This window comes from Danio aesculapii, chromosome 21 (genome assembly GCF_903798145.1).
Source record: "Danio aesculapii chromosome 21, fDanAes4.1, whole genome shotgun sequence".
Classification (NCBI taxonomy): Eukaryota; Metazoa; Chordata; class Actinopteri; order Cypriniformes; family Danionidae; genus Danio; species Danio aesculapii.
The window spans coordinates 25137657-25163613 of NC_079455.1; the positions used below are offsets into that span (position 1 = coordinate 25137657).

The 25957-nt window shown below is 35.5% G+C and overlaps 2 protein-coding genes and 1 long non-coding RNA gene across 4 annotated transcripts; 1 reads left to right on the plus strand and 2 right to left on the minus strand.

Moving 5' to 3' along the window:
* Positions 1 to 1095: 1095 nt before the first annotated feature.
* hspb9l (heat shock protein, alpha-crystallin-related, b9-like) lies at positions 1096 to 2046 on the minus strand. Its single transcript, XM_056446484.1, has one exon. The coding sequence runs from the start codon at positions 1969 to 1971 to the stop codon at positions 1354 to 1356; it is 618 nt and encodes a 205-aa protein (XP_056302459.1). The 5' UTR covers positions 1972 to 2046; the 3' UTR covers positions 1096 to 1353.
* Positions 2047 to 4285: 2239 nt separating this feature from the next.
* Positions 4286 to 7878, plus strand: LOC130214818 (uncharacterized). Its single transcript, XR_008835639.1, has 4 exons — positions 4286 to 4396; positions 4958 to 5012; positions 5120 to 5218; positions 7764 to 7878. It is a non-coding gene; the product is annotated as an uncharacterized LOC130214818 (long non-coding RNA).
* Positions 7879 to 11004: 3126 nt separating this feature from the next.
* pde6b (phosphodiesterase 6B, cGMP-specific, rod, beta) lies at positions 11005 to 24743 on the minus strand. Of its 2 annotated transcripts, none has more exons than XM_056446332.1 (22): positions 24273 to 24743; positions 22482 to 22634; positions 20495 to 20584; positions 20274 to 20414; positions 20084 to 20158; positions 18845 to 18909; positions 18685 to 18751; positions 18528 to 18575; positions 18313 to 18462; positions 17568 to 17711; positions 17410 to 17475; positions 16907 to 17053; positions 16717 to 16824; positions 16136 to 16245; positions 15651 to 15738; positions 15475 to 15575; positions 14962 to 15069; positions 14811 to 14874; positions 14659 to 14733; positions 14474 to 14557; positions 14270 to 14384; positions 11005 to 11724 (listed from the first exon to the last, which is right to left on the minus strand). In XM_056446332.1, exons 1-22 carry the CDS (start codon positions 24741 to 24743, stop codon positions 11690 to 11692), a joined length of 2505 nt encoding a protein of 834 aa, XP_056302307.1. In that variant the 3' UTR covers positions 11005 to 11689. The 2 variants fall into 2 exon arrangements, with proteins under 2 accessions (XP_056302307.1, XP_056302306.1); XM_056446331.1 differs by having other exon boundaries at positions 11005 to 11751; positions 14231 to 14384.
* Between the last annotated feature and the right edge of the window lie 1214 nt (positions 24744 to 25957).

Genomic DNA, 25957 nt, shown 5'->3' on the forward strand with positions numbered 1-25957 from the left:
GCTACCCACTGTGCCAGTGTCACCCAAAACAGATATACAGCTGAAGTCAGAATAATTAGTCCCCTATATATTTTTTTCTTTTTAAAATATTTCTCAAATGATGTTTAACAGAGCAATGAAATTTTCACAGTATGTCTGAAAATATTTTTTCTTCTGGAGAAAGTCTTATTTCTTTTATTTTGGCTAGAATAAAAGCAGTTTTTAATTTTTTTAAGCACCATTTTAAGGACAAAATTATTAGCCCCTTTAAGTTATATATTTTTTCGATAGTCTACAGAACAAACCATCGTTATACAATAACTTGCCTAATTACCCTATCCTGCCTAGTTAACATAATTAACCTAGTTAAGGCTTTAAATATCACTTTAAGCTGTATAGAAGTGTCTTGAAAAATGTCTAGTAAAATATTATTTCAACTGATAAAATAAATCAGTTGTTAGAAATGAGTTATTAAAACTATTATGTTTAGAAATGTGTTTAAAAAAATCTCTCTTAATTAGAAATTGGGTAAAAAATTAACACGGGGGCTAATAATTCAGGGGGGCTAATAATTCTATCATATAGAATAGAATAGGGGCTAATATATATATATATATATATATATATATATATATATATATATATATATATATATGTTTAAATTGTTGATTTATCTATAGAAAAACAGTACATTTTAAGTTTTTTGAAAATGTGCATTTAGTTCGAAACATTTAATTGCAGTGGGCGGAGCTAAATCTCCCTGGTTTTCCCGGTTTCCCCCAAAGTCCAAAGATGCGTGCTATAGGTGAATTGAATAAAGTAGTGTATGAGAGTGAATGTGAGAGTGTAGGAGTGTTTCTTAGTACTGGGTTGCAGCTGTAAGGGCATCCGCTGTGTAAAACATATGCTGGATAAGTTCGCTTAAGGGACTAACCCAAAGGAAAATGAATGAATGAATGAATGAATGAATGATCAGCAACCAAATGTAGTTCCCAATAGGTCTGTTTATATGGCTTATCGTTATTATCATTCATTTAAAAATAGGTTTCTCTTTAAAAAACACAAATGAGTATTTTTTTTTCACTCTCTGCATATTTTTGATCACAGGACAAAAACTCGATTTTACTGTTCAGTTTATTAAATGTACACAAAATAAGCTTTCTGACAAAAACATTTCCAATTTGCAATTTCACAATAACAAATATATTGTGCAACACAAGTATTTGACTTCTTTTTCCAGTAAATCGTAATATATTAATCAAAATGTCATTACAGTTCTATAAAATGGTCTTTTTCAAATTTAAACACAATCCGTTCTGCATCTGGACATTTCACAGAGTCATTTGTTCCACTGTGGGTTAACAGAAGCTGAGCTCAGTTTTCAGCAGCCTCGGCCTCAACCGCTTGGTTCTCTGGCTGTGTGTTTTGAAGAGCAGGATTCTTCACAGCAGGAGTGTATGTTATAGGAATCACTCTCTCATTGCTCACAGTGTTACCTTCTCTTGGTGCTTGTATCTGCAGCTGGCCATTGTTTAAAGAACAGCTCACCGTCTCAGGATTCACACCTTCAGGAAGGTCAAACTCCTGTCTGAATTCTTGGCATCTGTAGGAATAGGATCCCTGCCCATCGTCTTGCTTCTTCTCCGTCTTTCCGCTCACCCTCAACTTTCTTCCCACTTGCTTAACGGCAAGCTCTTCTGGAGAGAAGTCCTGAGTGTCTAATGTCAATGCATAATGGCTTCCTTCCTTTCCGAGCTGGAATGAAATAGGCTTGAAAGTCGTCATAGGTGAAACATGGTCAATCTCATCAAAAATCCTCTGATGCAGGCGCTCCATGAACTCCATGTTGTGCCTCATCTCCTGCATGTGTCTCATCATTTCCTGCTCAAACTGAAAGAACAGAGGTCTGGTCTCTGGCCACAGACTGCGAACTGGCCAGTGGAAGTCCATGAATGGGCTCAGATGAGGCTGAAATGTGCTCGGGCAAAGCATCTTCAGTGGATTTTTCAGGTTCGCTGTTGAGCTGTTTGGCTTCTTCTGTGCTTCTGTCCCAACGAACGCAACTCTGTGCTTTTATATGGTGCCTCAGAACATTCCAGTATGTGTCGATGAGCTGCTATGACTGAGCACTTGCTGTCATGTTCCAAAACAAGTCGGTTGTATTTTTGCAATGCATCTGTTAAATACCAGAGAAGCACATCATTGTACTATTTAGAGTGGCCGCTGTAATGAGTTTGCATGCCTTTCTATTAGGGGAAGAGTTCATGTGGGAGGATGATATAAGGTTTACTGATTACAAACCTAACATGAATGGTTTGTAATCAAGAGTTACTGTAGTGAATGGTTTAATGTCACATCAGAGCTTTTTAAAAATTTTTTTGTTATTTTTATTGTGGGCTGGGGGGAGGGGGGGTTGGCTTGGTGAGTTCTTTCCCATGTTGTTGGTGGTGTTTAAATTTAACCTGTGAGCCTTCCAACATGCTTTCTAACCCTGCAGGATTTGGAAACTGACACCTGTGTTGGCAGTTACACAGGCGACGTCACTCCTAGAAATAGTTTCAAAAGGAAGGAGGATGTCCGTCTGTAGATTTAAAAACAAACTTGGAGACTGATGTCAAGTATCTGTTTAGGAAGTATGATGATGGAAGTCTTGATTTTATCATGTCATGATTTTGATTAAATAATATACTACGATTAATAAATAAATAGTTTACAAGCTGCCAAGAAGGTTAAAAAGGAGGCAAATAATAATAATTATTCATATTGTAGGACTGAGTAAATGAAATAATAAAAACGGTTAATAGTAATTATAATAATAATAACAGGTGCAAACAACACTTATACAAAACATTATGTTAATTGAGTGTGTATACTGAATATTTATACGTTTTTATATTTACACCACACTTTTAAGAAACTAATTGTCACACCATCTTTAGGTCTATTTAATTAGCTGCTAAAAGATACTCTTTTAATAGTAAATCATAAAATACATGGGCGGCGTGGTGGCGCAGTGTCACCTCATAGCAAGAAGGTCGCTGGTTTGAGCCTCGGCTGGGTCAGTTGGCTTTTCTGTGTGGATATATATATACACAGGTAAAAATACGTGAATTGGGTAAGCTAAATTGTCCGTAGTATATGTGTGAATGAGAGTGTATGGGTGTTCCCCAGTGATAGGTTGCAGCTGGAAGGGCATCCGCTGTGTAAAATAAGCTGCTATAAAATAATATGCTGGATAAGTTGGCGGTTCGTTCCGCTGCGGCGACCCCTGATTAATAATGGGACTAAGGGAAAAAGAAAATGAATGAATGAATGTAGGATTGAGTAAATGAAATAATAAAAAAATTAAGGGCTAATACTAATTATAATAATAAAAACAGGTCCAGACAACTAAAAGACTAAATACAATATAAGAAACACTATATTATTTGAGTGTGTACTAAATATTTATACTTTTATATATTTACACCATACTTATAAGAAACATAATTGTCACACCATCTTTAGGTCTACTTAATTAAGCTGCTAAATGATACTTTTCAAATAATAAATAATTAAATAATATTAATAATAACAATATTATTATTATAATAGTGGGCTTAAACAAACAAATAATTCCCCTTAACTGGAAGACTGTAGTTTTAATGCATTATTTACTGCAACCTAAGCGAAACAGTACAAAGTAAAAGGGTGAATAATAACATTTAAATAAACAACAACAATAAACCATATTCCAAACAAGTTGGTTAGGTAAGTAAATAAATGAAATGCATGAATTATTAATAAATAAATAAATAAATGAAGAGTTCAGATACAAAAACCTCTAAGTGCCATCAGGTATTTTATGCAATTAGCATTTTTCTTAGCCTTCTATGTTTATGTTCAGTTATTTCATATTAAAAAACAATGAAAAAAACATGCTTTGCTATAAAAGTGAAATTACTAAATCAAGACATAGGAGCCTGAGAAAAATGCTAATAATAGAAGAAAATTTCAGATGGTACTCAGGTTTTTGCATTTTAACTCTTCAAATGAAGCTACTGCATGAACTATTTATATTTTTATATAGGCTATTTAAAATGTAGCCTACTTTATAAAACTGTAGGATACTGTATGATTTAAATATTACTATACTAATGTTAACATTATTAGCCTAATATTATTCATAGTATTAATTATCCTAATTTTTACTCCTAATTAATAAAAAAAGGTTTATCACACTGTAGAACTAAACGGCTATTTACAGTTATAAAAAGAAAAGTAAGAAAATCAGATGGTTATGTACAGTTTGCTGACAGTAAAGACGCTAAAATCAAAGGCGAGAGTAGGGACGACAGACTGCGCCGCACTGACTTCTTCCTGCCTGAAGACCCATTCAAACATGGTTCCTCCTGTACAGGTCTCACCTCTTATCAAGGTACAGCTTACATTAAGCGCATGACCCTCAATTTTATTCATGAAACACGTTTTGAGTAAAGTCAGTCGCTATCAGCGACCTTCATTCATTTTCAGTAAATAGCGCGGTGCTAGCGTTACTGTGTTAGCTTAGCCTGCTAGCCGCTTATCCATACAAGGTCAGTATTGCTAAATGAGAAACCTGCGAATAATTTCGTGAACTATTTTAAGTCAACTGCCTATTATTATTTGACCTTGCGGTGAAAAATTTTATAGATGTCCACTGCCATCTCTGAATGAATGTAAGGTCATATATGATCATACAGCGTATGTTTATTTTTACTATAAAATCGATGTAATAGAAAACGTGTGCTTCAAATAATAAACAATTCTAACGTTATATCACAATGTCACACCTAAATGTCTTAATATCACTAAATATCAGTGTATCAGGTTGTAGCCCATTTATTTATGCTGTGGATTTGTTTTAATCATTGTTCAGTAAAGATCTAAGTTACCAAACGTCAGAGCGCTTCATGAAGTATTTGAAAAAGTCAAAACAGGCTTCTTTCTCTGATTTCAGACAGCAAGATGGTCTGCCTTGCTCATTGGATTGATTTATGGAAAGCAAAGATATGGTAAGTGTTTGTATGACAACAGAAATATATACTTTATTGGGGTGTCTTGTTTTCTGGCTTGGTTAAATTGTCTTACTGTGGTGTTTTTCAATCAAACTGCTCACCAGATTACCTGAAGCCCATCGCTGCTGAAGAGAGGAGGATTGAGGAGGAAGAGAAGAAACTCAGGGAAGAACAAGAGCGCATTTACAAGCAGCTTTCAGAAGGTCTGTCATTTCAGACTCTAGTTTTCAGATTTAAAAAAAAGTCAATATTGGTAAACTTTTTCCATCATCCTAACAGAGACATTTAGTTTAAAGGAGCATTTAAGCCGACTTGTACTTGTATTAAAGGGGTAGTTCTGTCAAATTTTGTCATAATTTAGCTTTTACTTGTTTCTACCGAGAACCGGAAGGGACGTGATGGTGGGGAAACAATGGATGGAAGAAAAAAAAAACTGGGTGGGAGAAAGAAAAAAAGTGATAGGAAACTATACATTTCGAGTTTCACAAAGATTGCATTATCTCCCCAGTGTTTTGCAAGGGAATGCAAAGATGTTTTGCGTTCCCTCGCAAAACTGTTTTTCCACAAACAATTCCTGTTTGCTTTATACATGTCAACCCTCCCGTTTTGCCAGTATTCTCCCGTATTTTATCATTCTATCCCGCTATCATCCTATCATTACGTATTTTCCCATATTTCTGGTATATTTTTCATCTTGAAAGCATGTTGAAATTAATATAAAAATGTCTACATTCACTTTCTTTCCACTAAAGCTGTGCATCGATCATCGCCCCCTTCATATGCATCCTCTGAATCAGCGAATGCATGCAGTTGACTGACGGACGGACACGCTCCGCTTGATAAACTGATCCCAGATCAGCTTCTGTACACGCCATTTAAAGAGGAGTGAAATTGCAGGACACTTTGGGATTCGGGTGTGTGTTTAAACAGACAAATAAACTTAATATGTAAACACGTCCGTCCTGCGCATTTTATTTTAAACACAAATCATTTTCTCCTAAATGAGCAAAAACAGTTACTAAAGTAGTCGAATGCTTTCATTATAGATCTGTGCATTCTTTCAGTGACACCTCTGTTTTTAAACAAAACGAGAGATTCATTTGCTGCTCTTCACTTGTTTGATAACAGAAGTGTCACTTTAAGTGGCTTGCACAGAAGCTGATCTGGGATCAGTTTATCATACAAAGCACGTCCGTCATTCAGCGCTTATACATGCATTCGCTGATTCAGAGGTTGCGAAGGGCGATGAACAACACACACTTATCTTAAAATACTTAATGATAGTATGAATGTTAAAAACAGGAGGGTGACATGTATGAAGTGAACAGAAAGTGTTTGTGGAAAAACGGTTTTGTGAGGTAACGCAAAAACTAAAAACTTTATATATTTTCCTTTCACGTTTTTTTTCCCCCACTATCACATCCCTTCCAGGTTTCTGTATGTTTCAGACCTGTTTGGCTTTCTTTCTTTTGTTAAACACATAAGAAGATATTTAGAAGAAAGATGGAAACCTGTAAGTGTTTGTTCTTCCTACTATGCAAGTCAATGGTTACAGACTTCCAGCTTTCTTCAAAATATCTTTTTTTATCGTTCAACAGAAGAAAGAAACTCAAAGTTTTGAAACCACTTGAGGAAGTTTTTAAATTTTTTGGTGAACTATCCCTTTAATATAGATTAAACAAACAATGGTCAAATTCTAGATTTTGATATATTTTAAATGAGTAAAACCTAGTGGTTTGAATGATTGTGGTAAAACATAAAAATTGAAGACAGAGTAAATACAGGAATCAGAGAGTAAAATTTAATACCTTTTAAGACCTTTTTTAAGACTCTTCCCATATATATTTTAAGACCTTAAAACCACTTTTCAACCAGAAACACTGGCGAGATTTTAACTTGCAGTATAGTTATTGAATAATAATGTAAGAAACTAATCCAAAACTAAAACATTATTCATATACTGAATAAAAATCTATTAAATCTAGTTAATTCAGCAGGTTGGCACCTATAAAACTGTTGAAATAATGGCGTTGCCTTGCTAACTGTAGTAATCAAAGCAGCATGATGTCAAATCTAGTAGGATTTCATTGATTTCATAAACTACACAGCATCCTGATATTCACAGATTTAATTTAGGTCAACTTTAGCATACAACCATACATTGCATAATCAAAAATGATATAAAATTTAATACCTTGCAAAATAGCATTTAAGACTGATTATTAAGACTAATACTTTTAAGAGGCTTAAATTTCTCTACATTGAAAGTTGATACTTTGAATACTTTTTAAGACCTCGCGGACACCCTGTAAGAGTTAAATCATTTGGTATATGAATTGTTACACTGAATGGCATTTTATTTTGTCTTTTTTTAAAATCAGGGTCAAAATATTTGTCATTTATTTGCTCAGGAGGAAAAAAAATGGCATACATTTATACTGTACAGAAAAATATAACTAATAATAATAATATAACTAATAATGATATAACTAAAATCTAACTAAATTTAAACATAATAAATAAAAACTATTATAAAAAAAAGATAAAAGTTATTAATAAAAAGAATAAAAGTGTGTTCTATGTAAAAAAAATCCAATGAAATGTTATTAATGAAAGAAATATAAGCTCAGTTTATAATACATCAAATTTCAGTGTGTATGCTTGCGTGGCCAAAACAACATTTTTGTAGTAAATACAGTTGTGTTCCTTGAAACATAAATATCTTAATATCTCTTTTTATCTTCACAGCAAACTCTGACACCATTTTGAAGTAAATCCCCACGATGTATCCATTCCAGCACTAAATGAGACGAACCACAATGAACCTAATTCTATTTTTCAATAAAGACAGAAGTTAAAAATATATATCATTTCTTTTATTTACTGTGTAATTTAGATTATATGCAGCACTTCTCCATTCCTTTTCCAAAAAAACATTTGATTACATTTGTGTGCATAAATAATTCTGTAGCTGTTTTGTCTTTTCTTTACTGCCGTAGTGACGTATATAGAGGGAGGACGGTTGAATAACCCACGGTTTAACATAAATCCCAGGATTTAGGTCAAGCCAATACACTACAGGTGCTGATTTTGCACAAATGCTTTACTGCTGCTAAAAAAAGGTGCTACACTTCATTAAACAAACAAGCAAGACAAATAGTGATAGATCACCCACAAGTGTTATTGTTAAATTATTCACTCACCCCCCACCATTCTTTTATCATTAGTGGATTTATAGTGAAATTGATTGTGTAACTTTTCCGATAACCTTTGTGGATGTCATCTAGGAAGAGAAGGGTGGAAACTGCTGATAGATCCCATGGGATAAGAGGCTTATTGAGTGAGTCATTGAGCAGATGTGTGAAGTGAATCAAATCCTTTGTAGTTTTAACGAGTCTCGAATTACTATTGTTGTTTCTATTTACTACCATTCAAAGTTCTGTGGTTGGAATTAGATTGTCTTTAAACGTTATGCTCATCAAGATTAAAATACAGTAATGTTCAAATATATACTTACAATTTTAAATAGCTAGTTTCCTTTATTATTTGAGTATATTTTAAAATGTCATTTAGTTCTATGATGCCAAAGGTGAACTTCCAGCACTTGTGCGATTCTTCACAAATCATTCTGATAAGTTCATTTGGTGCCCAACTATACTTTTTTCATTCATTCATTTTCCTTCAGCTTAGTCCCTTTATTTATCAGGGGTCGCCACAGCGGAATGAACCACCAACTTATCCAGCATATGTTTTACACAGCGGATGGAAACATCCATATACACTTGTTCACACACATACTCATACACTATAGCCAATTTAGTTCATCAATTCACCTATAGCGCATGTGTTTGGACTGTGGGGGAAACTGGAGCACCCGGAGGAAACCCAGGCCAACATAGAGAGAACATGCAAACTCCTCACAGAAATGCCAACTGACCCAGGCGGGCCTTGAACCAGTGACCTTCTTGCTGGCAAGCGACAGTGATAACCACTGAGCCACCGTTTATCTGAGTATTATTGGGAAAATTCAATATTTCTTATTTAATGAATCGAAAGTTTGAACAGCATTTGGTTGAAATAGTCTAAGTACCATGTAAATAACAACAACAAAACCCCACAAACTTCATAAAAATATATGCTTTAATTGTCATGGTATTGAGCATACAAAGTGAAGCTTTACATTTTTACCAATTATATTGGAATCACCCAATTTGAGGTATTTTTGATGGTTTGAGATCATCATGTTTGATGATGAATCAAAATAATCTAATTCTTGTCAAATGATTAAACTTGCTCTGCAAGTAAATCACACTTTTGTCAAATCAAGTCTTATTTCTAGGCCCTTGCTGTCAGATCTGACACTATGATTTCAACATTTTCTTGCTCAAGCCTGATCCTTCACTACTTTGTTTGTGAAACACAAGCAGCAGCTTTATATAATAAGCATGCAGAATTCATTATGTGCACTAGAACACACCTTAATAGTGTTTTACTTTAAACTAGTAAAATGTATCTTTTAAGTATATTTACATAATTAGATCTTTTTAAGATGCTTTACAGACGATCAGTTGAATCCTATAAAGGTCAGCCATAAGACAAAACAAAAACCCAAATCTGAAAAGCGTAATGAATTTAAACACAGACTGCGATGACAGGTCAGCTCAGAACTGGATAGATGAATGGTATCAAGGCCACTGGAATTAGTTTTCTCTGTGAACGTATGTTCCAACAGCAGAGACACTGAGAAATGGGACACTGCTCAGTAAAACACACCCATGACAGCACTTGATGTAGTAAGTAAGTCTGAAGGACAATAGTGCACATAACCTGTCAGCTTAAGTGAAGATATAAAAAACAACATTTTAAAGCTAATTTTATACATCTACACAGATGAGCCAAAACAGTATGACCACCTGCCTAGTAAGCACCATCATGCTGAGGCATGGCTACACAACCCCAATGGTCCTTCAGTTCTTGTAGGTTCTTGTAGGCATTGTGGCTTGCACTTGTAGGTCCAGCACATCCCACAGATGCTCAGTTTTTATGAGATTACGGGGATTTGGAGGCCAAAGCAACACATTGAACTCCTCTTTATGTTCTTAAAATCATTCATGGACAATGTGTGGAATGTGACAGGGTATATTAACATGCTGAAAGAGGCCATTTCTGCCATAGGATGCTATTGACATCAATGGATATGCTCAGTCTACAACAATAATTATTTAGGTAGCATGTCAAATTGAAATCCCATCACTTCCCTGAGTAAATGGTGTACATCTAGATAGCAATCCTTTAAATGCAGAGAGCTCAATTGGTCAGGCAAGCTTCTCCATAACATCTCCAATTCCAGTTCGACACTCATGTGCTCATTGTAGGTGCTTTCATTAGTGGACAGAGCTGCTGCAATGCATTTTGTGTTGTGACACATTCCTCCTTTAACAATCATTGCATTTTGTGTAACTTACTTTCTCACTTACTCCCAGGGCCATTTATATCAAAGTTTTATTTAGCTGCACCATGTTGGTGTTTTGTAACATACATTTTTTTTTACGATATGGGTCATTAGCCCAACCCTCAACCCCCAACCTGGAGGACTAGGACATACACTCATACATTATGGACAATTTAGCTTACCCAATTCACCTATAGCGCATGTCTTTGGACTGTGGGGGAAACCGGAACACCCGGAAGAAATCCCCGTGTAGGGAGAACATGCAAACTCCACACAGAAATGCCTACTGGCCCAGCAAGGAATAAAATCAGTGACTTTCTTGCAGAGAGGCGACAGCACTACTCACTGCGTCACCGTGCCACCCCAACTTGTGTCACAGTAGACCTTTTGTTGGCTTGGACCATACAGGATAGTGAGATAGATTGAGTTTTGTCTTTCCTCTGACAACTTTTAGTACATTTTTACTTAACGCTGACCTAAAGCAACCTACAAATCTTGCCATTTCAGAGATACAAATACCAATTACTTTTTAAGGGCTCGTCAAAGTTACTCAGATCTTTATTCCTGCCCATCTCTCCTGTATTCAACACTGATTTACAAGATTGTGATTGTTTGGTCACATCTAATCTACTCAGTCATATTGTTTTGGCTCATTGGTATATATTCAGTTGCACATTAGTGCGCCTATGAAAGCTCATTAGCATCCCAGCAGTACGATGTGATCACTTTTAGAGGGAATAAATATGTAAGTTACGGGTGATGCTAAATGCAACATTACTCCCGTTTCTTATTACCATTAGTTCTTTAAATTACAATAACATTCTGCACACGATTGTACAACAACTTGTTGTGGACCTGCTTGATATCAAGTATCAGGCAATGTCCAGTGAGGGACTAAATGAAAAACATTCACTTCTGTAGTACATTTAAAACCCATTGTTATTATTTAAAACCGTCTACCAAACTGCTTAGAACAAACACTATGACCAAAAGGAAACACAATTGAAGAGGAATACTAACCGCAAGGCAAGATCCAACAATGTTTTGTTAGTAGGTGGTCTTGTGACTTGCTGATAGCATTGATATGGTTTTTTCCACTCACTCTTTGATCAGATCTTTGCAAATCCTGGGGATGAGGATGATCTCCCCCTGTTTGACCTAATACTTATGAGGCCAGGCTGCATCTCGAGACACCTTGCCCTCTTGTACTGTTGTCTTTTCTCTAGCAGATGGAGCAGGTCTTGGACCCTGATCCTGATCCACCGGTGCTGTTGGAATTTGCAGCTGTATGGAAAGAAATTCAAACAGAAAGAATCCAAATTTAAGTAATGGGTTATCTTACACCGCCAACAGGATATCTTTTGTTAATTACAATTATACACTGCAAAAATGCTGTTCTTAGAGTTTGCCTTCTTTCTAGTCCAAATATTTACAAAAATTCTTAAAAATCAAGAAACATTTTCTAGACAAGCAGAAAATATAGTCTTGTTTTCAGAAATAATATATCCAAATTAATTGAAATGATTTCAAAGTGATTATTTAGCTTCTTTTAAGGAAACAGTCACAATTTTGACTTATTTTTGTAGGGTTATATTTTAAGGGTCACGAAACACCAAAACACACCTTTTGAGATGTTGACAGTCATATATATGTCCCACATTTCTAAAAACACTATTAGGACACATATCGTACACGTAAGAGTGAAAATTGGTTGTTTTTGCGGTTTGAAAAGAAATTTTGAAGCTGCGTCACGGCCACGAGATCCTTGTGTAAATTCCAGCCTGGAGAATTTATAAATGTGGTTTTTTTCCGTTTCCCCACGATGAGGGCACAGCTCGTGTGTGAACCCACATTTGTGGATTACAGTGGTCTGCTAACACTCAACAAAAATATGTAAGGAACATTTTTTTACCCAAGAGCTGGATCTGGAAATGGTAAAATCCGGATTTGCCACTCGTCTCCTTTTAAAAAAAGACGCAGTTCCAGTTTGTGTTGTCTACAGATCTGGTAAGTGGGCGATCAATGTAAACATTGTCACTGTCTATCTTCTCTGCGTCTGTATTTGTGTTTTGTGCACGTAATGAAACTCTTTATGCAAACCCTTTCCTCTTTCGCCAGTAGACACTCCTACCTAAACAAAGCTGGACTCACTAGAGGTGTGAAATCACCCTGCTGAGACAGGAGGGGTGGGGGGGGGGGAGGGGGTCATGGCCCTTTAATATAAAACTATGCAGATGGTGCTCTGTAGTGTGGCAGAAGTATGAACAGTGTCCTGAATCATAGCTTGGCGGCACTGGTGTGCGTACCCTAATAAAAATATCTATGCCTAGAATTTTAAAATGCTGTGTGGTGCGTCGCCGAGTGGTGTATCCGGTGTGCGACCCCTTTAAGTTTCTTTCTTTCTGTTGAACAAAAAAAGAAGCTATATTGAAGAATGTTGGTAACTGGTAACCATTCACTTCCGTAATATTTGCTTTTCCTACTATGGAAGTCAGTGATTACTGGTTTCCAACATTCTTCAATATATTGTCTTCTGTGTTCAACAGAACAAAAACTGGTTTAAAACAAGTCAAGTGTGAGAAAATGATGACAGAATTTTTATTTTGGGTGAACTATCCCTTTAAAGATAACTGAAAAATCAATGGAGGAGGATTTAGAGAGCATCCTAAGCATCATTGATAAACATTACACAGTACAGGTGATCACAACTTTAAAAAATGCAAATGAAAAACAATTCAAAAGTGATTTCAATACTCCACATATTGATAGCTGATGTGCAAAATTGTTATACAATAGAGCAGGGGTGTACAAACTCGGTCCTGGAGAGCCGGTGTCCTGCAAAGTTTAGTTCCAACCCAATTAGACACATCTGGTCTAGCTAAGCTAGCTCTTAGGGCGTACTCACACTATGTACAGTTGCCTTGAACTGGACCAAAGCACGCTTCTCCCCTCTCCCGTGTCCCCCGATGGCCCGCACTCGCATTACATTCGGGCCTGGGCACGCTTACGTCATCGATGATGCACTGTTCTGTAAGCGCTTTTGCTCAGCACAGTGGAGATTTCTTTAGTTATATCATTTTAGTCGTTTGGGATGCAGTCAAATATGTCGCCGAACAGATCAGCCACTTTTCATGCTCACAAACAATCATAAAGTCCTCGTGCTGTAGGAATTAGGAGGTTAGCTAAAGGTGCAGCTGTCGTGCAGTGAGGGGTTTGCGTCTTTAATAATCTACGACAGTTCGCGTTCATTAAACAGTAAGAATGATTAATAAATCCATATGAAACAGACCCATAAGACCCAGTCACGTCTCGTCTTTAGTGTTGGGTTCAGGCGCGCTTTGCACTTACACTACAAGCGTACTGCGCCAAAGCCCAAGTGAACTGCGCTCTGGCACACCTTATCCAACCGGGCCAGGGCCGGCCAAGTGAGCGCTCACACTTCTCAAACGATCCGTGAAACGGGCCTGGGCACAGTTCGGATAGCATTGTGTGAGTACGCCCTTATTAAGCTTTCTAGAAACATCCTTGCAGGTGTGTTGAGGCAAGTTGGAGCTAAAATCAGCAGGACGCCAGCCCACCAAGACCGAGTTTTGACACCCCTGCAATACAGTAACAATTGTATGGCGCCACTGATAGGTGACAAAATGGCACAGACTATGATAGATCAACAAAATTACTATTTTGTAGGTCTTTTCTGTGTGTCTCATATCAAGTTTAGTGCAGATACAGTGAATAAAATCTCTAGACTATTGAAAATTCAAACCATTTTTGGCAGCTGCTTCCTGTCTGGCTTTGACGGCCTCTTCCATTGCCTTAAGTTTTGCCTCATATTCTTCCTGCCTCTCTTTCCAATGCATCCGGTTATTTAGAATACCATCAAACATGGGCTTGATTTCAGGATGGAAACGGGAAAACTCCTGTAAAACACATGAAGAGGATGGTTGCTAATTATTGTTATTGGCTAATTTTGTTTTTAAATACATAAATATTGACCAAGAAGATGTACCTTATAGACAAAAGTACAGACGAAGTCAATAAAACCACACTGAAGCTTCGGCAGCTCTGCAGCTTTGTTTCTGTCCATCATGGGCTAGAAAAAAAAACATTTTCAGAATATTCATTCTTCCTAAATGTATCCACTTTCCTTAGTAGCTCATCACAAGCTTTGCGTGAAAACAAACTGATCCTCACAATAGGCTGCTGCTCAAGAACAGTCCTCTCAAGGTCACCCTGTTCCCAGAATTCAGCTGCTACAGAGAGGGCAACCTAGGATGGAAGAAATGACACTTTGTTTATTACAACGAAGCAGAAGCATAGTTTGTTCTTCAGTTTACTTCTCTTACCTTGCTCTGCACCTCCCATGGCTTTGTGATAGCTGAGAGATCACACGCTGTCATCATCATGGCCCTGGTAACAAAAAAATGATCAAATGTTTATTTTCCAAATATAAATTACCTTACAATGCCTATTGTAGATCGAAAAGAAAACACATACATTACAATTTCTTTCCTTGTTGTTTCCAGTGACATGAAGTCTATCCATTTCTTTCTTTCTTCATATGTTTCAGAGAGATCCACGATCTTCTGAAACATTGTCCTCTTTCTTTTTAGGCAGAGAAAAGGTTGGACTGAGTACATAAAATCTACACAATTTCTGCCAAAATGTTGCTTGTTGCTAAAAACATTAACCACTCCAAATGAAGATCCAATTATAGACTCTTTATAGATTTACAGATATTTGACCAGGCAGCAGGGGCATTACTAGTGGGAAGAAAAGGGGGACAGAGTGCATAGGGCCCTTGCAATTTAGGGGCCCAGCCATGGGCAGCAGAATACTATCTGAACAAATAAAATTTACCTATGAATAAAATCCCCACCAACCCTGTTCTTTACTTACAGGCCCACTTTAAATATTGGGGAATAGGGTCCAAAATTATCGGCGACACCCCTGCCAGGCAGTGCATTAAAAACTTAAAACAATTCATTGTTACATATTGCTGTAACTTACTTGAAGTACAAGGCAAGGTCAGTTGCAATAATGGCAATATCAATGAGGTGGAAGACATGTTCTGTTTGTCTTCTGTTGAGGTTCTGGAAGATGTTTAACGACTAACAGAGAATGAATCAAATGTTAGTATCATATCTAATAAGCAGCTGCTAATTTCCTGGGCAACTGGCTCATACCTCTTCGCCTAACAAGAATTTGCCGAATTCCAAGTGATGCCTTTCTAGAATGGAGGATCCATGCAGCTTGGCTAGAGGATTTTGGGACCTGATCGTAAAATATACAAATGTGATGATAATTATAATTAGTACAAGCACTACTGGTAAAATTGGTAATAGAATGGTAGCAATAAGGCCCTGGTATACTTCATACAAAGTTCTTTTTCATTCTTTGTTTAAGGGGAAACAAGACGTTTGAAATGGTTGAGTGGCACTTTACTGTTTTATAACACTCGATCACTCCCTCGCTGCAGTAGGTGGGGTTGTAAATGTGTCAAGTGTTTTATGAGTTAAACGAACAACAAAAGTTTGTCTGGTGAGCGGTTTTAACTGCCAAAATGAACTCAAAACAAACTTAATTTTGTACGAATTTGTTAGAATTAGTTATTTGAATTCATTTTTTGATTTTGTTTGAAGTATACCAGGACCTATAGCAGTTTACTGACTTCACTTGGTAGAGATTATTTGTGCCTCTGTGGTCGATATCGTGCAAGAAACCAGCAGTGATCATGGCCATCACCTCCAAATCGGTGTAATACTGCTTCAGTTTGCCTGTCTGGCTCAATAAAAACAAACAAAAATTATGATTTAATGACATATGTTTGTCAAAAGTCTGTAACAGCAATATCAAAAATTAAAAAATCTGTTGAGCAGCTAAACTAGGTGGGACATAACAACATTGAATCAACCAATTAAATGAGTTTGTGTGGGGAAACCTGTTCAAAACAGTCTATATTTTTTGCAATTGTTGAACTAAACTCAAATTAAAAAGTATTAACTAAAACTACACCAACATTTTACCACTATTCTGCTGCCTGCTTGATATATTGAATATTTCCCATAGAAATAAAATTTTGTTATCCGACTTTTTAGCACTTTCCTGTACATCCAAGTAACATGCATTTAGTTACATGCAAAAACTGCTCATAACACACCCAAACAGTACAGCATCACCAAAATCATGGTTTAAAACCAAAAACAGAACATAAAAAAATAAATAATAAAAAATAAACAAGCCAGGTCCTACCGTGAGTAAAGTGAACATGGTTTGTCCAACATTGAAGCCATGGCGCCAGTTGTGGTAGGTGATTCTCCTGTAACCTTTGCTGACAGAGTACATGAATCTCACCAAAACCTGTTTAAAGAAGAGCAGAAAGTTAACATGAGATCTCATCACAAAATCATTCATCTTCATTATTATGAACGAGCAAACTGACCTCCTGAGGGACCTGGAACTTTTTAACCACTCCAACTTCATAGTACATCTGGATGCCACACATAACAAGCTGGAGTTCAGTGCAGTCAAAATCTGAAAAATGGAAGGCGTAGATCTCAAACTTCTTGGGGCCGGGCAGCTCTTTTTTCTGTATGAAAAAGTATAAATAAAGTCAGACAAAGTATCACCATTAATAAAGAAAGTATTGGCACTAGGCTAAATCATTTGAATTGTATACGGTGTTCACAGACCAGCTTTGACTGTTACAAAATGGTGGACAGTTAACTTTTAGCAGCCAGTAGAAACAGCCAGATAAAAGATATTTATGTACAGTACAGTTGAAACAGCACAAAAATATATAATTAGCACATGGTTATGTTGTTGCAAATGGCTTCCAATTTAAGATATATTTCTTAGTCTCATCAAACTATGAAGTGTTTAGAATTAACTTGATCACTGATTTCAAAGATTAAAACAATAAGAACAGTAAACAGATCAGTGTACCAGAATCTCCAAAAGCTCCTCCTCCTCGCAGTCTCTTGGCTCCCTGTCAAAATATTCTCTTGTTTTCTACAATGATAATAACAAGCAAAACTAAAATCAGTACAAGTAAAATACAGGTTCAAAATCAAATGAGACAAAATATGGCACTTAGAACATACAAGGATATCTTGAATCTCATCATCTCGACATTTGACGTGGTACAGCACCATGTCCTGGGCAATATCTTTCCTGTTCTCCAGCTTGTTCATTTTGTCGTAGGTGTCTGTGTTGAGTGCCGACCAGCCTAAAAACTGTGTCAAGGCCTGTCAAGACAACAGTGAATTGCTTCATGAGACAATAAGTTAGTGGCAATCCATCTCAGTGATTCTATCAATATATAGAGACCAACAGTTGAGTTCCAGAAGAAAAAAAACTGCATTCATTTTCTCCATAGGGACACTGACAGATAGACCTGTTTTGATTTCTTAATCTACTGTATAAAAAAAACTACATTATCAATAATGTTCTACAGAAAATGTCTCCAATCAGTGAAGCAAGCAAAGAAATCTGTAGCTCTACCCACTCCCAATAAGAACTATAAATTACATAGTGTTTCCCACACACTCAAAATACCTTTATTTGCTATATGCTTTTATATGTGAATATATATATCCATATTGAGCAATAAGCTTGTAATATTTTATTTTTATATATAAAACAAACAACTTTAAATTAGTTTTATATCGATATTAATTTTACACGTTGACATTTTAAAATATTACTTTCAATTGAAAGTATGTAATGTTGTGATTTTCCTCATAACTGGTTGATTTAGTTCATGGCTTACTACAAATTTTTTCTTAAACCCTATTGGGAAAATGAATGGGAAAAAAACTCCTGGCACTCTATAGAAACTAATTTAACCTCCATGAGTTGCTCATCATGGTCGTCAAAAGGTTTGCCATCCTTCCTGTTGTAGAAAGTTGCGACGCCAACAATTTCTTCTTTTTTGTTGACAATTGGCAGGGAGAGAACGTTCTTGATGGTCCATCCACTATCATCCAGAGCCTCTGTCTACACAAGCACAAAATGTTACTACTCTCGAGTCATGAAATAGCAAAATAGCAAAAAAAGAATACCTGAAAGTTGAACATTTCTTCTGATGCTGCATTCATGATGTTGCAAATCTTCAACACACAATAAAAAAACAGTCAATAAATGCATAAAATACATACATATTCGACGTTTCAAAAGTCTATCATACTTCGCTCCAAGTAAAACAAAGAAATCACTTACAAATCCACTCTCTGCTACATATGTGGGTAATCCACTAGCCAAAGCCCAATGATCTGCAGCTGGATTTCTGTGGGGGAAAAAGACAAAAAAAAGTGTTTTCATAATGCACATTCTGGATAAAGTATGTTAGAAGAAAATTACTAGAAAAAGGAAAACTTACGGTATGACCTTGATGTCCTCTTTTCCATGCAAAATATAATCGATAACTTTGTAGAAAATGATTTCCTGAGTGAAAAAAATAGACAAAAATGTAAAAACCATTAAAGGATAATTGAGTCAAAAAATAATTAATCAAATTGTGTCATCATTTACTCATTTGTTGCCCTTTGATTTATGTGATGCAAAAAAAAGTGTTCATAAAATAAATTTACTGTTACAAAGCGTGTCTTGGAATTTCAAACATTTGAATGAATGAATCAAAAGCATGACTGCTTACATAATGGAACTGTGATTTGGGCTAGTGTATGTGAATATTAAACCACAAAATTATTTAAAGATGAAGGTTCACTTAACAAGATGATGTCTAAAACAGATTTTATATTGCCTATCTCATGTCATTCCACACTTGGATGATCTTATTTTACAAAAATTTGTTTTGCATTATTTACCTGGTTAGGTCTCATACATTTCAGTATAAAACCAGATAATAAGCTGTGAGAACATTTCTGCTATTTTACAGATTTCCTACTATATATTTATATAGTTTCAAAGTGCTAAAATGTCAATGAAATCACTTTGTGAAATTTTCCAGATCAAAGATGGTAAGAGCAGAGATCAAGATATAAAATGCAATTCACATTAAAATAGGCAAAAGGAAATCACCTGTGCATCAAAACCTATGCAATTGTTAATTAAATGTATTACTAAAGTGTATTTGCAAATAATATTTTAAATATTCCTTTGTTCACTCTTCATTCATTGTATGGCAATATCTCTAATTTCTCTCATCTCTTCCATTTAGGAATAACATTAATTAAATGTACAATACATTTAGTTTTGCATCACTGGACCTTACAGTCGCCCATTTACCATTTCTATCATAAAACATATGCCATGTACTAAATGTTTTGATATGTCAATATTACCTCACTCTATTACAATGTGAATTCATGCTTTATGCTGGAATTTGAGCATATTGTTTATGTAAACTGTAAACCCTGCTTACTTTAATTTGATTGGTCTTCTCAAACATTTATTTTGATAAGCACTCTGAAGCAGACATTGTTTGTCCTAATAAAATTGCAAATATTGAGGGTGACATTTTAGGTTACTTTCATTTGGGGGAACACTTTAAGAATGCCACATAGATGCACAAATGACAAGAGTCAATGACTAAATGAAACAAATGCATTTCATCTGAACTATCCCTTCAGTCTGAAAAGTGAAAAACGCCGCTTACTCTTCCATCTGGAGTTACAGGGCCACCGTAAGGTGGCTGCTCCCCCATCAGCACGGGCCAAATATCAAAGAACTCCTGCAAGCGAACACAACCACTGGGTCAGTCTTTAGGAGAAAGACAGGACAGACTGAAGCCACTAAATTAAGCATGAAGTCTGGCTTCCTCTCAGCAATTATAGTGATTGACGTACCTTTTCCTTGGTCATGTCCAGCAGGCCCACAGAGTACCTGTCACAGTTGAGGTAAGCTCGCACTGTGTACAAAGCTTTGTGAAACTGTCGTTCAATATCCGTGAGCTCTTCAAACACCTTGTTAGCCGACCATAACAGCAGCTATGCAAGAGACATATGAAAAATGCATTAAAAGCATTTCTTTTCCCATTCATTTGTAGCACTTGCACCAGCAGACCCACCTGTCCTTTACGCGTCTCACAGTTGTGAAGGTAGCTCAGATGAAAAATCTTCAGGTTCAGAGAGCCAACTTTGAGATACTTTAAAAAAAGCTTGGAGAAAGAAAAACATAGTTTGAAAAATGCAAGGAAATGGCATGATCTTACTGAGGCTGTTTAAACTAGTGTGTTTTTGCTTTAAAATCATAAAACTCTATGCCCGAGCAGGCTAATAGGTCATGTCAACTATATGGCACAGGTGATAAGTTGCTGTTAGCAGCCAATGAGCTTGTTTTTAAATTTTTAAATGCCTCAGTGTTATCCACTGCAAGACCTACCTCAACCCTAGCTCCACCTGTGTTTAGATCTGCTAACACATCAATATTGCCATATACAGTTGAAGTTAGAATTATTAGTCCCCCCTTTGATTTTTTTTTTTCTTTTTTTAAATATTTCCCAATTGATGTTTAACAAAGCAAGGATATTTTCACAGTATGTCTAATAATTTTTTCTTCAGCAGAAAGTCTTATTTCAACTGGAATAAAAGCAGTTAAAAAAATTTTAATAAAGATTTTTTGGAATATTTATTGAGTTTTTTTGCTTTTTTTTTTTTGAATAAACATTTTCATGTCAAAATTATTAGCGCCTTTAAGCTGTATATTTTTCGATAGTCTACAGAACAAAGCTTTATTATACAATAACTTGCCTAATTACCCTAACCTGCCTCATTAACCTAATTAACCTAGTTAAGCTTTTAAATGTCACTTTAAGCTGTATAGAAGTGCATGGTTTCTGCTACATTCATGGCGGGCACGTCGTTGCAAAACCGCCCAAATTTTCATTACCCGCCTATGTCACTTTTTAGCCGCAAAAATAAATTCAAAACCGCCCAATTGGGCGGGCCCAATCTGGCACCATTGTCTGCGCTTAAGCAGCGCGTATTTGAGGGCGCACAAGAAGCTTTGTGCACGAGCAGATGAAATCGGCGCGCAAGCAAAGAGATTCGCATTTGCCATTGAAATAACGCCACAGGTAGTTAGAAGATCTGTGTAAAAAAAGGCCTGCTGCCACAGCTGGAAAAAATCCTAGAGGAAACATATCTAGTCAAATATTATTTACTGTCATCATTGCAAAGATAAAATGGATCAATTATTAGAAATGAGTTATTAAAACTATTATGTTTAGAAATGTGTTGAAAACATCTCTCCGTTAAACAGAAATTGGCTAAAAAAAAAACAGGGGGGCTAATAATTCAGGGGGGCTAATAATTCTGACTTCAACTGAACATATTTATTACCATACTAAAACTCTGAGACTTGTCATGACAGAAAGAATGAAAACTATCCTTGTCCACATTGAAAATAATCAGAAAAACGATCTCTGTGCACATTATATGATACATTCATGCTCACTGAGCATGTGAATATTTTCTCGGCATCTGTACTTGTTGGGTAATGTTAATATGAGAAGGGGTTGACGAATTGGGGAGCGTAGTCCAGTCAGACAGTGGTTGTGGACTGAAGGTACTATGTCTGAAACGTTGTGTTTCAATTTGTCTATATGCAAACGTTAAAATAAACGGGTATTCAGTGTTTTCACAACTTTCACAAAGATTCCACAGTGTGGATGCTGTAACAATGTTTTCAACAAAAACCCACTAGTGTAAATGGCACCTAAATGCCAAGTATGATTTACAATCTCAATGCAAAAACGTTACGCTATATATACGCTATATATATATATATATATATATATATATATATATATATATATATATATATATATATAACATTTTTCCTGACAATTAATTACATCAAATAAAATAAACTTTTATACATTTACTTTTTTTTTTCAATTAATATTTATTTTATTTCATGTAACAAAATGTTTAAGTTTTCGTTACTGTAACTATAACCCTGCCAAAAGCAATAACTATATTAGCATCCATACATGTTAATTATAATTGTATAATTATATTATTCTAAGCTTTTTAACACCAATACACACTTACATCCATATCATCATCTGTGAAATGGGGTCCGGAGGTCTTGTTGACTGCCATGATCACGGCTACTACATCTTTTCCATTCATGATGGGTGCAGCCAGGAGGTTGCGTGTGGTGTATTCAGTAAGCTCATCAACGAATGTGCTGAAGTGACTGTCCTACAGTGAAAACAAAGTCAGCCTTGATATGCATTTTACAAACAACCTTGTTGTGCATTTAACTATTATAAATTCTTGTAAAAAGTATTAATACTTGTGTTTAATTAGGTCAATCTTATGGCTCAGGAAGTAATTATTTCATTTGGATTCAAATTTGTTTTCTAATGATGCTAATTAATCACAATATTTTAATAAGAGATACACATTTTCAGGGCTTATATTATATATACACAGTGCTCAGCATATATAAGTACACCCCTAACAAAATCTATCTTTTATTCATATTTTTAATAGGAAGCTTTACAAAATTACATTTGTGCATATACATTAGATTAGTCAGTACTGAAGCCAAATCTGCAGCTTATCTAACAAAATAACTTATGATAACGGTCCAAAAACTAGTACAGTCAAATTTATATGTTATAGAAAAATATTAAATACAAATAAAAAAAGAGGAAAAATAAAAAAAGCAAAAAAAAAAAATGAAAAATTTAGTTGAAATTTTGTAGGTTGTAATTTTTTTTCAATATTTTTCTTCAATTTAATTGTATTGTCTGTCGATTTCTAAATATGTTTGGTGAGTAAATATTATTTTAATAAATATATCTGTTTAATAAATCTGTTTTGTTTAAATGCACCAAATACATTGCCTATATTCACTAAGAAATGGATAAAATATTCATTTTCAAAATGGGATGTACTCAATTATGCTGAGCACTGTACACACACACACACACATCATCCTTATTTCTACTACTAACTGTTATAGTTGTTTTTCAATATACTGTAACATTCATGAAAAATGTTTGGTGTTTGGTGCATGTTGGGTTTTAAAAAGTACAAACTCAATTTTCTGTGAACCAATCCAGTGGCAATGAAATGACAGAGACAGTGATCGATTCCAGGCACTGAAAACACTGTGAACACGAGCGGCTTAAAATAAAGATCATAGTGCTGCTTTCAGATTACATATTGCAACTTTGATAATCACATTTTAGGCATTGTTAGAGTTAACCAATAGTAAGGAACACTGATTTCAATTTTCATCTGAATCTAGGGGACTGTTAATTTTAGGAACAGCGTATGATAGAAAAAAATATTTCTGGCAACATTTTATTTAATATAGTTTGCATAATAATAATCGTATGAAAGTGAATTAACCCCAAACCAAATCCCTCATCCTAACAGCTAGTAACCATACAGCTGGTAAATGTAGTTAATTAGTATTACTCAGTCCTTAAGTGTAAAGTTACATTGTAACAAGGATGCTGTAAAATAAAGTTAAGAAAATAAATGACTTTTAATTAAATTTTTACACATGGAAATAACAAAAGCGGACAAAACTTTCAAGACACGATATTCACAAGATAATAAATCAATACATTCTTAAACTATCTTCCCAATAGTTAGTGTGTGTGTGTGTGTGTGTGTGTTTCAGCTACTGAGAGGAGATTTGGTCACTGTATAAATACCACAGGTGAAATAATCCTTCATGTTGCTTATGGGTCATCATGGCATATTGAAATAAATGGATTATGTCAAGAGGATTTGCCTCGAGCTTCAAAATATGATCATACCTGCAGTCTAATAAAGTATAATAATCCCATTCAACCAAATTTATGTGAATTCAGAGTGTACCTGTGTAACGTCCTTCACATTGACGTGTTTCTTGGTCTGAGCCACATGTCCAACTATCCCGATATCCAGAGGGAAGACGATCTCAGAGTCTGGAGCTACCACGCAATCATCCAGCTCTGAGTCTTTATTAACATTGAAGAGACGCGTGGCCAATTCGGCAATTCCGTTTCTCTGCCGATACATGAAGAGGCTGCAGCGATCCGCATGAATCAGAGCGCTGATCCTCTTCAAAATCTTAAAAATCACCTTCTCCATGTTGACGTTCTCCTGCATGTCTGTGATGAGATCGTAGAAAATGGCTCCCTCTTCCACCGAGACGATCTCCTTAAAACTGTCCATGTCCACTTTAGACTCGGGCACTCGCATGATTGAGGCCACAGCACCAGGTTTGAGCTTCTTGTCAAAATAGGTTTTGGCGAAATCTGGATTTCCATCCAGGAACTTCTCCACATCTTCTTTTTTGACGCTCATCTTGGGATCTTCCAGCCCAGTCCAGGTACTGGAGGTACTGAGAGTTCAGATTAGCTTTTAGAAGCAAAAAAAGAAAGTTGATTTTTACAGCATGTAATCCTCAGATGGTGAAGAAAAAGAGGTGCCTGCAACAGCAGGGGCGACCCGTGTCCAATCGAACTGTCATCAGCAAGGTGTTTTCCTAATAGTGTTGAAGGTGAATCAGGATCTGCTCTAGTAAAACTGATCAGGTGACCTGCAGCATCAAAGCCGGAGCCCAGTGATGAAACTGAGCGACGTCCTTCTTAAACCGCTTTTTAAGAGTCCTGGGGAAGAGAAGAGATGTTCCTGTGTCAGTTTTAGAGGAAAATCAATATGAGTGTAACTGTATGTGAGAGGTTGTGCACAATCAATTGGTTTGTTCCCCTTTGTCTCTTCTCCCAGAAGCCTGGCCTTTGCGCTGCAAGCTCTTTAAGTTCTTATTAAAAACACACTCCTCATTACTAAGCCCTATTTAACCAGGCCACTAGCTGATTATCTCAGCACCCCACTTGTCTTCTTACTCAATGTGACTGCTACTATGAGAGAAGTGAAAGGGCTTTCTTAAAAAATGGAAATAGTCTCATTTAATTTTGTGCCTTAATAGCCATTTAATTTTTCTTTTATAAAATATTATAAGCATCCATAACTATTCTCAAAATGAGTTACTTATTTAGTTTTATAGTTCTGTCAAAGGATCATTTTGCATGGGAGTAATGTGGATATCCTTTATATATATATATATACTTATTAAAATGTACTAACAGAATAAAATGTAATAACATAAAATATTACTGAAAACAATTTTAATAAAAGAGAATACTGTTTACTACAATACAATATCATTTACTAAATTAAAATAAAAGGATAATCTATCTTGAAATGACAAATCTAAACATTCTCACAAACCTACACTACAATAAAATAAAATACACACATCAATTAAATAAAAACTGCACACTCTATATGAAAATACTTTTAAAAAATGTGCTGAAGTTAAATAAAATAATACTATTTATTAAAATAAAACAGTAATGAAATGAAGCATGCAATAAGATATAAATATATGATCATATCAATTCTGTTAATCTTTTCCTAAAATAAAAGTACTAGATGAAACTGTTATACTTAAGATTTATTTAAATCTAATTTAAATCTAATTTAAATCTAAACTAATTATTCTATGAAATCTACAA